Consider the following 12,340-nt stretch of genomic DNA (forward strand, 5'->3'; position numbering starts at 1 on the left):
GGCTGCATAGTTCCACTGGACATAGTTGAAGCTCAGTAAGTATTTGTTAGATAAATGTGTTTGTTTTTATTTGTATTTATGATGGAAGCACTAAAAAAATTAAGCACCTTTCTTTCCCTTCTTGAACAATTCAATACAAAAGTCATTAGATGGGACTAAGCATAATAGGTGTCTTCGGGTGGGCACCGAGGCCCAAAGTGGGTGGGATATTAGAGCCCAAGCAGGGTAAGGAGGTCATCCACAGAGGGGAGATGCACAGAAGCCAATTGCTGGAACCTGAGTAGGGTAAAGAGGGAGTCTTTGTGGGAAACAAGGATTGAGGGGTGGCCCAGTATGGAGTGTTAGAGCCTGAGGAACGTGAAGAAGGCATCCACACAGAGCAACATTGGCCCAATGCAACTTGTCAGATCCTGAGTGGGGAAAGAAGGTATCTGCTTATTCTGGAAACTATACTATAATTTTATAATCACACATGCCCTAAATTCACTTCTATTTTCATTTTTTAATGAAAATTTCACAAAATTAACATTCTTAATGTGCCTTTTTAAAATATAAAATTATTTATTTTAATATCTCACATGAAGTTCCTCAAAGACATGTCCATTTGATTAAAACAATTCACCTTTCCAGCAAATCAGCTTATTTTCTATAATGCATAAGTTTCATTAATTATAATCTGCATTTCATCTGTATAGAAAATATTTTTTATTTTAGTTTTCAGTGAAGTGGAACTAAAGTATTTAATTTTTCACAATTGTACTACGGCACTTTTTAAAGATTTCCAAGGAAACCTGATAGGAATTGTCTTTTGAGGGGAAAAAAGAACAGGCTCACTGTTGTCCCAAACTCTCTGATTTTGTAAGCAAAAATTTCATCTCACATTAATACCAACACAACAGCACAATATGATTGCAATCACTTTGCGAATGTGATTAGGTAATCAAGATTAGCCCCATTTTATTAGTGATGAATATGGCTAACCTAGTGATATTCAGGCAGAGCTAGAGCTGGGTTGATTTTCCCAAAGCCAAGAGCTATATATTTTGCATTAAATGTGCTTTTATGGAAATGAGGAATAGAGAAAACTGAGACCAGAAGAAAGGAAAGTAAAAGAGTGCCTTGCTCATATGAAGTTTTTCTTCAATGATTATATCATTTGAACAAAAGCTTTCCATATCTGTAAATATGTACCACTTAACATTTGCTTAATTTAATGAAGTTGAGGAATTGCAATACTTGTTAACTAATTGCCAGTCTCAGGTGATTGAGCTGGTGGGCTACATATCACTGGAGATGCTGAAGGGGTAGGCTAGTGTACAAGGAGGTAGCGGCATCTTTGAATTTAGAGGACAAGTTGCATTGAATAAGAGGGCATTGATAATTATGGTTCTATCTGTGATTATATTAAGTGCGACCTTTGCCCCTCCATAGCTACAAATTTGACCCAGGTTATTATTTAGTTCTTTTTTGCAGTTTCTTATCACTATGAATTCCAAGATTTATTAGATATAACATTTAGGTATTATTTTGGTTATTATTGCCTTTGTTAGCTCATTAGTTGCTTTGTTTTTTTAAGTAAGCCCTTATTGCTATTGCTATATAGTAGGCCAGAATTTCCCCCCTTCATGAATTTTCATTATTTTGAAGTTCAGTTTACTCATTTTTCCATTCCTCCCCTAGAAACTTTTTTTTCATAATTTATTTGCTCTGATGGCTGACTGACTCAATAAATATTTATAGAGTACCTATTAGGTGCTTTAGTCTTAATAGATTAGGATAAGATATGAATACATGTAATTATAGTTCACCCTTGAACAATATGGGGATTAGGGGCACCAACTCCCCATGCAGTCAAAAATCCAGGTATAACTTTGACACTCCCCCAAAACTTAACTACAAATAGCTTATTGTTGACTGGAAGCCTTACTGATAACACAAACAGTTGATTAACACACATTTTTACTTTATATGCATTATATACTATATTATTATAATAAAGTAAGCTTCAGAAAAGAAAATGTCATTAAGAAAATCATAAAGAACAGAAAATACATTGTGTTAGTGTTTATTGAAAAAAATTCTATGTATAAGTGGACCAGTGCAGTTCCAACCCGTGTTTTTCAAGGGTCAACTGTATAATTCAAGGAAGAAGATAAATGTGAGAACAGGATGTTAGAAAAGTAGAGCTCATACCCAGTTGAGGGAGATCAGAGACTAGGATTTTGCACAATTTTTCTTCCTAAAAAGCAGGAACCGCCCAGCCAGGCGTGGCTCAGCGGTTGAGCGTTGACCTAGGATCCAGGCGATTGGGGTTCGATTCCCAGTCAGGGCACATGCCCTGGTTGCGGGCTTGATCAATGACTCTCTCATCATTGATGTGTCTATCTCTCTCTGTCCCTCTCCTTTCCTCTCTCTGAAATCAATAAAGATATATTTTTTTTAAAAAGCAGGAACCAAGTCCTTGATAGAGGGTCAAAGCAAAATATGGTTTTGACTGAGGAATTTCCCTGGGACATGGTGCTAAAACGGTTTTGAATTTTGAATGGACTCTTTCAGATGCTTATAGATTTATAGAAGAGAAAAATGGAAGTGCCTGGAGTTCTCATGGTTGAATGTTCCCTCAAGTAGCAGAGGTAAAAATTACTGCACAATCCAAGGACCTCTGGGAAGAGAAAGCGGACAGGGAGCTGAGTTCAATCTAATCTGAATTTTATATGTATTAAAATCTTTCCTTATTTTTCCAGCTAGTTTTCCAATAGGTTTCTTTATCATTTAAAACCCAAAGTCTACATTGATGGCCTCTGGTTGAGGGTAGCCTCTGGGGCAGCACTCATATCAGCAATTCAATGGAAATGTTTTATTTAAATTTGTTTTGTTCAGTAAATCAATGATGAGGAATGGAAGGAAGCCTGGAGGAATACTTAGAGAAGAGCTGGGGGTTTACTGCACGCAGCATAATAGCTGGGACCCGGGGCTTGCTGTCAGTGTATGTACATGACAACACCAGTAGTACTATTTTATTTCTCAGCCATTTGTAGTTGCAATTTTACTTTTGCTTATGTGATTATTTGATTTCTTCCTTTGTCAGACTGAAGCAAGAACTAGATCTGTTTTATTCCCGACACCTAGCACAGTGACTGGAGACTAGAGTGACTTAAGAGATGTTTCTCGAATAAATGACCATGTCAGTCTGAAGGATCATGTCCCATCTTTCTGTGGTGGATTCATTTTGAAGAATCTAAGAATGCTGAGTCATAGAGAAACAGATTTTGCTTTTCTTATGTAAGCTTTTTGAGGTGAAGTATGGAACAGAAGTTGAATATTTACCACCTGTGATATACCCTTTAGTTTACATTTATTTTGCCTTACATCATTCACATCACTATTATTGTCATTGGTCTTTATTTTAACCAATATGAGGGCAAGAACTATGTCCTTTGAATTAGTTTGCTCATACCCCCGGTATGAAAATATCATGAGATCTCGTTCATGTAAATTACTTATGCAATGCAGTTGCTCTAAAGGCTGAGGATCAGATCTGGATATATTACAGAGCTTTCATAATTGTCCCAGTTAACTATCTTTCTTGCTTTCCAATTGGATTGTGCATGCTGAGTATTCAGTTCTTTGACTCCTCAAAAGTATGGAAATTGGCAATTATCGCTTTATAAAAACTCAGTTCCATGATGCAAGTCTCTGTGTAACACTTATTTGAGACTGATAGTGACTATGCACACGTGTTCACATAATACACATAGATATAACTGAAAGCCACTATTGATTTTCTTCAAAGCTTAGTTTTTTTAAAATTGTTGGTCTCTTAGATCTTGTAGAAAATAAAACATGAAAGCATTTTGTGTGTCATCTCAATTTGCTTTGATAGTTTGAGAGATTTTTTTTTGAACTACAGTATATTTTATAGCTACTATTTTACTCCACTTTCAGTCAGCTCTGTTTAAGTTATATGAAATAGTACTGTGTAATGTTTCATTTTACCAACACTAAGTAGTAGTCTTGGTTTTTCCTTTCATGAGATATTAAAGGCATTGTTTATCAAGAAAGTTATGTAGGAAATGAGGCGAGTAATAAATATTTCCTGGTAGTTGCTCAAAAGTGTTTGCTGACAAAGATGTTCGGGGAATGCCTTTTTATATCTACCTTTGCTTCTAGGAATTGCATTTTTATGGAATTGATGCTGCCTTTTATTGGTTCTTTGAATTTATGCAAATAACTCCATATTGGTATTGTACTGGTTTTCCAAGCAGAAATATTTAACTAATGACAATGAGAATGGCTGTTTTTAAAGTTAAGCTCATTTGCATTAGAATCTGTAAATCAGATACCCATCTTGCCTTTCATTGTTTACCTTTATTTCTCCCTTTTCCTTCCCAGTTCTATTCAGTTTGGGGCGCAAATCTAGATCAAAGAATGTATTATTAATAGATAATAAAGGATAATTAGCAAAATAATCTGACTGTATTATCATAGGCTTTCTCTAGTTATTTGTCTTGATTGTCAGGATTCTAATGAGCATAAGCACCATTGATGAGGTATACTCTGGGCTCCCTGAGGGTGGCTGAAGAAAGGATTGCATCGAAAAGTTGGTTATAACCATTTCTTCTGTTCTAGACTGTTAATTGGAGAGGGGGTCGCAAGGAGAGATGCATCAATACTATTTTTTCAGAGTTTAGAGCATAAATATTTTCTAAAGTTATCTCAAGATATAAAATTTCAAAGAAGACCAAGGAGAAAACTTCTTAAGTTTTGTACAAAATGGAAGGGAAAGATAGATAGGAGCCATATGAAAGTAAAAGTAAGGCTGGAGGGGAAAATGGGGAGACATTATGGAAATGGTTAATGAAAAACAATGGATACTTAAAAGAGTCAGTAGCTACAGAGCTTCTGAGATGGATTGGATAGTCTATAAACTGACAATACATAATGCTGATTTTCAACAAATTGGAGTAGAAATTCAGATGACTCAGTGCTTCTCTCTCATAAGATTTTACCTTTCCCTTAAACAGCATTTTGTATTCATACAGTTCTAGTTAGACTTATATTAGTGGGGGAGGTGCTGTCTTGTTATATTAGAGTTGGTGTGTTTTCAAGGTTAACGGCGACCATGAGTATAATTAAAGTCTTCCTACCTTAAGTTGCCATTTAATTTTTTCATCTATGATTTATTTCCATTAAAAAAAATAAGGAGTGTTTTAACTGTAGAAGACTGAATAATTGGTCTCCTTTTTATTTCAGTGAGTTAGCAGGGGTCACTAGCTAGGTGTAACTTATATTAGGAATTAGATCACATTCTGATTTATAACTTCATATCTTTTCCTTCATTTCAGTATGTATGTTTCACTTCAAGTAAGCTTGGAGGCTTTTGGTTTGTTTGTTTGTTTATTAGTTTGAAGTGCAGAATCAACTTTTTCAGCACTTGTTTTTCAGTCTTTTGTTTATGGAAGCCAAATAAAGTTAAATGACATGCATATATTTTTACAGGTAGATCAAGGAATTAGACCAAGTCATAAGCATTTGATTTTCTCTTCATACATGTTAACCTATCTACCCTCCTAGAATTTAACTTGTATATTAATTGTTCAATATTAGGCACAGGCTTAATAAAGTTATATACAGCAGCCCTCTGCAGTGCAGTGCTCCTCAAATCTTTCCACCAAAAGTTTCTCTAACTGCAGAGGAGAATAAATAGGGAACCTCTGGCAGTCTTGGGATATAGAGTTTAAAGGAACCTATTACAAGGCCGAAATTTGTTTGAATTCTTATGGTTTACTTTATATTTCATGCAAATGTTTATGTTTCTGTATCCCTGTTACTATAAAAATATTACTTTCCATCAGGTAAAATTGATGCTCTGGGAATATGCTTTATATTCATCCTCTGGTTTCAATAATTCCTCCACACTGAGGCATGACTTTGGGGTACTTGTATCCCAGTTTAAAAAGCACAGCTCTAGAGAAAAAGAACATTGAATAGTTCAGAAAAAGTTATGAGCTTGAGCTGAGTTCACATGGCTATAGCAGGAGTTTAGGAGCTGCTGTTCAAAGAGGGAGGAAACCGAGTGTGTCATTTATTCAGGTCGCCACCTGCCAGTAGAGGCTTTTACTTGTTGATGATCTTCCGACTTATTAATTATGTCTCTTTTAAAACACTGGTCAGATGATATGTGTAATCTTCTACCTAATGTCTCAGAATACATCTAAAGAAAAAAAAAGTATAAAAACTTATATGTTTCTCCCATATCCCTACTCCACATTTTAAAATGTGTCTTTTTTTCTGATTATAATACACAATCAATGTAATCATTACTTTCTGATTATGTTCTTATTTTAAGTAGACAATATAAACTAATGGCTTAATAAAATTTTCTTATGAGCAGTTCTTCATTTACTTAGCTTTTCCTGTCTTTCTACATTAAGGTAGCTTAAAACTTGTTTGCTATGATGAATAGTCTGCAATCAGTATCCTTGTACATAAATCTTTGGGGAGATCTTTGATCTTTTTGTACTAGAATGCATTTCTAGACATAAAATTATAAAGTAAAAAAATATGACCCAATTCTGCCCTGGCTGGTGTTGCTCAGTTGGTTGGACCATCGTCTGATACACCAAGAGGTTGCAGGTTCCATCCCCATCCGAGGCATATGCCGGAGAAGGCCGATTGGTGTTTCTCACATCTATGTTTCTCTCTCTCCCTCTTTCTAAAATGAAGATATATTTTGGTACTTTGCAGAATCTAGCCTTAGTACGTTAAAAGTCTGGTGGAATTCTCAACTCTTTTATTTAAATGTTAATATTTGTGCTGTGTCCCACTTATTGAGACCTGAGGACTCGCACCAACACCCCCATCTGACAGCTCCTTGGCCTGCTGAGGAAATTGCACAAATAAGAACCTCTGCCTAGTAGCCTCGCCTCATTCTGCCATTAAAGGGATATGAGTCCTTACAACCAAGTACTTCCCCATTTGACCAAAAGGAGAACCTAGATTGAAATCATGGTCCAGATAGTATACACATTGTAAGGTGTTGGCTTGTGTTGTGGTTGGAATGTCCCTGAGATGGGTGGGAAAGATTGAGGTAAGTTAGCCAGTGATGATTGCTGCTGTTGGCATTCCAGGTATGCTTGCCATGTATAAGCGCTGTGCCTTGTCAGCTAAGCCAGATTCCTAAAGTATAACTTTTCCACTGCTCCATTTTGCAATTAAGAATAATTTTGTACCACAAAAAGCTATTCTATGAAGTATTTATCTACTAGTTTAAGGCTCCTCCCAAGGTTGAAGGCACTGAAAATGGTCTTTAAACAACATATGATGTTTTTCTCTTAGGATTTTCTATGAATGTAGTTTCTCCAGTTCAACCACAGTGTAAACTTTGACTTGTCTGCCCTCTAGTGGATATCTGTGATTAACCAGTGTCCGTTGGCTTTAGGAAAAGTACCCTATTTTTCTTGATTGGCTTTCCAAGTTTAAGGCAATGTTTCCTTAAAAAATGTATTATTACCACCAAAGCAACATATTTATAATTTTATTCCATTTTCTGAGATGCCAGTAAGAACCTTCCCTGGCTTCCACATCAGGTCAGATGTGGACAGCCTGCCCTCAAGCAACTTACCTTTGCAGGTCACAGCCACCCCAATGTATCAAACATATTCCTGCTGTTCTTTCCTTTTACTTATGTCTCAAATGCCTGTCAGTCTCTGTGCTTCTTCAGATCTTTCTCTTTCTTCACAATCAGACTCAAAGCTGATTTGTTCCTGTGAACACTGTACTCACAGTGATAGCTCTCTTCTGAACTCCTGTGAAATGTATTTCCAGTGCCATACATTTACACTGTGCTTGTTGGATCAACTTTTCAAATATAACCATCTTATCTCTTCCAACAGATAAACTTGAGTATGGTACTGTCTCACTCTTCTTTGTGTCCCCTATGAACTCTAGCAGCTCTCAACTAACATGTTGATTATTTATTTGGCATTCAAAGATATCCAAGATCTGAGATGGTGTTGGAGTAGATAGAAGTTACACTCACTTCCTCCCAGGTCCAAACTGGAATTACAACTAAATTATAGAACAATCAACCTGAATAACCAACTAAAGACTAGCTGAACAGAAGTTTTATAACTAAGGATTTACAGAAGAATCCATATGGAGAAGAATCCATAGGATGTGTGGAGATGTGAAAAGCGCTGGCCCTGCACCCATGTGCAGCGGTTGAGAGTCTGGAGGGATTTCTCAGCTGCAAAGGGTCCCCCTGAGGAGAGTGGGATCTCAACACCACATTGGGTTCCCGATCCCAGAGCACCACAGCCACATAACATTGGGCATACTTGGGGTGTCAGAGACTGAGTTGTATGGCTCTGGGGTGGGGGCCATTCCCCCTCCTCCCCACGTGCCTGACTGGCAGCTCCCCACCCATGGGAGATCTACTGGCCCCGCCCTTCCAACTCCCAGTGGCCCTAACCTAGGCTAGAGAGTGGTAAATTATATGCTTTTCGATGTGTTAGGAGGCAGTACTTTATCAGTTTTAATTCTAGCTTCACCATATGAGTTTCCTTGGGCAACTTATTTCTTTCCTCTTTGTGAATTTCAGTTTCTTTATCTGTAAAATATTCATACTTCATTGAGTCTGAATTGCTATAGGTTCTAACACCCTCAATTATTTTATGTGCCACTAAGAAAAAAATCAATATCACAATTAAACTATGATTCAGTTATTTTTTATCACATTGATTTACCCTAAGTTATGTACATTAGAATCAATGAGAATATGGACCATCAGCCCTCTGAGTTTATAAGGAATAAGTAGGACAAAGTGTTGAGCAAGGTGCCCGACACGTTATAGGTACTCAATAAGAAGTAGCCATTATGTTGATGGCAATGGTAATTTGATCATGAACACTTTGTGAAGCGGTGCTCATTGTTTAGGTTGTTGTTTGGGGATCAGAATCCTTAATAGGTCATCTTGATGAGATTTGCTGGTGGTAGTCAGAATGCCTGTTCATTTTGAATTTGAAGTAGCATAACAATCATATAACAATATATGTAACAATAATATAACATCTTCAGTTGGTTTTTAGAGGTAATTCTTTAATTATTAGCACTTTGTTATCAATGAAATTTGTAGACTATTGTTGAAGTTTCCTCCGGGAATAACTTCTATTAATGTATATCAGCCTCCTCTATATCACTTTTTATAGTGAATTTATTTCAAGTACACAGCATGAAAAAGGTATTCCTACATGTAAAGCTTAGTAAAATTGCATTGTTGATACTGTGATATGAGACCTTAGGTTGTAAATTATTTTTCTCATTTTTCTTCCTATTTAGGAGGCAGACAGTGGGGAGGAGGAATGCCGGTCACAGCCCAGGAGGTATGTTTGTTCATTATATCCTATAGCATTTCTTTTTGCTGTTAATGGTTTTTTATTACAGCTTACATTTAACATTATTCTGTATTAGTATTAGATGTACAGCATAGTGGTTATACAATCATGTGCTTAACAGAGTGGTCCCCCGATATAGTTATTGTGTATAGTGGCCCCATACATAGTTGTTACGATATTGACTATATTCCCTATACTGTAATTTACATCTCTGTGGACTGTTCTGTAACTACCAATTTGTACTTCTTCATCTCTTCACCTTTTCACCCAGTCCCCCAACCCATCTCCCCTGTCAACTGTCAGTCTGTTCTCTGTATCTGTGAGTCTATTTCTATTTTGTTTGTTTATTTTGTTTTTTTAGATTCCATATATAAGTAAAATCATATGGTATTTGTCTTTGCCTGATTTATTTCACATCTATAGCCATATCCTGTACATTTCTATAGTTAGTTTTTTTCTCTCATTTTTCTTCAAACTTTTCAAATTATCTTATCCTAGTTTTCCAAAATGCTTAATTTGTCTCTTAAAATAGGATTGCTTTAAGAATCCAGTTACTGACTCATTTAAAATGGTAGATTGTGTTGTTATACACCTTAAACTAATATAATTTTGTATGCAATTATGCCTCAATAAATAAATAAAATGGTAGATTGCTTTTTTAAAAAGTACAGAAAGGCCAATATTGGCCTAATTTTGACCCAAGTCTCCAGAACTATCTTGGGTAATAAAAAAGCAAACTTTCCTTACCTTTTAGGAAAGTGTCAACTGAAGAACATTTCAACCTTCAGCTTTGTACTTATGTTTGTAACTCATTTCAATAAACTTTTTAGTTCCTACAGACTGGTTAATATTTCACTTCCTAAATACAAAGGATATATTGAGTAACATACCCATTTCTTTCAAATACAATACACTTTCTCTCTTGTGGAATAGTGGGCATGTTGTTATAAGGGTACCAGTAACTGCTGCCATTAAAAGAAAAAAATTATGAGACATCCAGGAGATATATAATAAAATTCCTATTCCCTCCTTTAAGTGGTTTTTAGAATCAGCTGCCTCCCGTAAGAAAGAGTCCTGGCAAATTCTAGATGGTCCTTTAAATGTTACCAAACTTGTATCCTCTGAACTCAATCACATGAGCCATTCTCAATGATACAGAGAAAGGGTACAACAAGCATGCGCTAAAGATGAATTATCAGCTATTTGTTGATATATACCTCACTCTTATAAACTACAACCTAATATAAAAATTTCCTTTTCATCAGTAACTAAGGTTATTGGCAATATTTTCCCTCTCTTGGTTATCACAAAAATTTTGGCTTAAAGCTTAATGTCCCTTAGGAAATATCCGATAGTGAAGTGTCATTCTTTTGCACAGGGTTAAGAGATAGAAACCAGAAGAAATTTTAGCTGAATGCTTACCAGAAGCATCATAATCTTGTTTCTGTTAGAATGAAAAAGAATTCCAAAGGATTCTTAAATTTTCTAGTAGACAAAATTTAAAGATCTCTGGGTTGATGTTAAGCTTTACGTATTGACTTGGCATCAATGAGGATAATTATTGTTCCAAAAAAATTACATAATGGTGAAGCAGGGAAGTCTATTCTTTTATTCACAGCACTGAATTGCCAAGCCATTAAGAACGACAAAGACCCCGGTTTTAAAAGTTGTTGGCAATACATCATTAATAGGACTAGCAGAGAGTATTTGTAGGCTTCTAGTCACAAGAAAAGGATTATGTATAGAAATAAGAAATGAAGAAAAACCTAGTAGCACCCATTTTTAAAAAATCAAAATTTACTTGCCTGTTGTAATTTCTTACATTGTGTGTTTCCCAGGCTATTTCTAAATCTAAATGCTTTAGTCTGACTCAGAGAAACTTCTCCTGAGTGCCAAATGAATGCCCCTTGTGGCAAGGTGGTATGTGAGGTTGATTTTTGTGTGCTTAGCTGCTATTCTGCTGTTCTCCATCAGTTGCCACAGAATGAACCAGCACTGAGCAGCTTTTGATTGAGCATGCTAAACTCACCTTGCCGGTTTCTGGGTTCATTGTGGTTTGTAGTAGGGAATGGAATAGTAAAGAGCATATCATTAAATTAATGCCAGCTCCAGGTAATAAAGAAGATGTTGCATTAATGATCTCTTATTTTAACCAAATGCCATTTATTGGAAAAGTCATAAGTTAAAAGTAATATTTTAATATAATTAGCCCAAACCATGATGCCTTTAAAAACCAATGAAAAGACAATCCAGAGAATAGGATAAAATATTTGAAAATCATATACAGGGCTAAAGTCCAGCATATATAAAGAACTCTTATGACTCAACAACAAAAGACACAAACAACTATCTTAGTCAGCTTGGGCTCTTATAACAAAGTATCATAGACCGAGTGACTTAAACAACAGGCATTTATTTCTCACCGTTCTGGAGGCTGGGAAGCCTAAGATCATTGTGCTGGCAGATTTGGTTCCTGGTGAGAGCCCTCTTCCTGGCTTGCAGACAGCTGCCTTCTTGCTGTGTCCTCACGTGGCTGTTGAGAGGGTGCTCTAGTCTCTTCCTCTTTTTATATGGCCACTAACCCTATTATGGGTGCCCTACTTTCATGGCATCATTTAACCTTAATTACTTCTCAAAGGCCCCCATCTCTAAATACCATTACATTGGAGGTTAGGGCTTCAATGTATGGAACCCCGGGGGGATACAAACATTCAGTCCATAACATTCTACCGTTGCCCCCCCAAATATATGTCCTTCTCACATACAAACTATATTCATTTCATCCCAACAGCCCCAAAAGTCTTAACTCATTCTAGCATCACTCTTCATTTCAAAGTCCAAAGTCTCATCTAAATATCATCTAAAAAAGCTGCGGGTGAGACTTGAGGCAAAATTCTTTTCCATCTATGAACCTGTGAAACCAGATAAATTATGAACTTCAAAAT

General features: G+C 36.2%; 1 protein-coding gene across 2 annotated transcripts in view; it reads left to right on the forward strand.

Moving 5' to 3' along the window:
* Window positions 1-12,340, forward strand: part of SSH2 (slingshot protein phosphatase 2) — a 207,831-nt gene that overhangs the window by 72,486 nt on the left and 123,005 nt on the right. For both annotated transcript variants that reach the window (XM_016201957.2, XM_016201959.2), the window contains one exon: window positions 9,340-9,383. In XM_016201957.2, the coding sequence (XP_016057443.2) occupies window positions 9,340-9,383 (44 nt within the window). The remainder of the gene's footprint in view (window positions 1-9,339; window positions 9,384-12,340) is intronic.

Source organism: Miniopterus natalensis, chromosome 17 (genome assembly GCF_054644295.1).
Source record: "Miniopterus natalensis isolate mMinNat1 chromosome 17, mMinNat1.hap1, whole genome shotgun sequence".
Taxonomy (NCBI): domain Eukaryota; kingdom Metazoa; phylum Chordata; class Mammalia; order Chiroptera; family Miniopteridae; genus Miniopterus; species Miniopterus natalensis.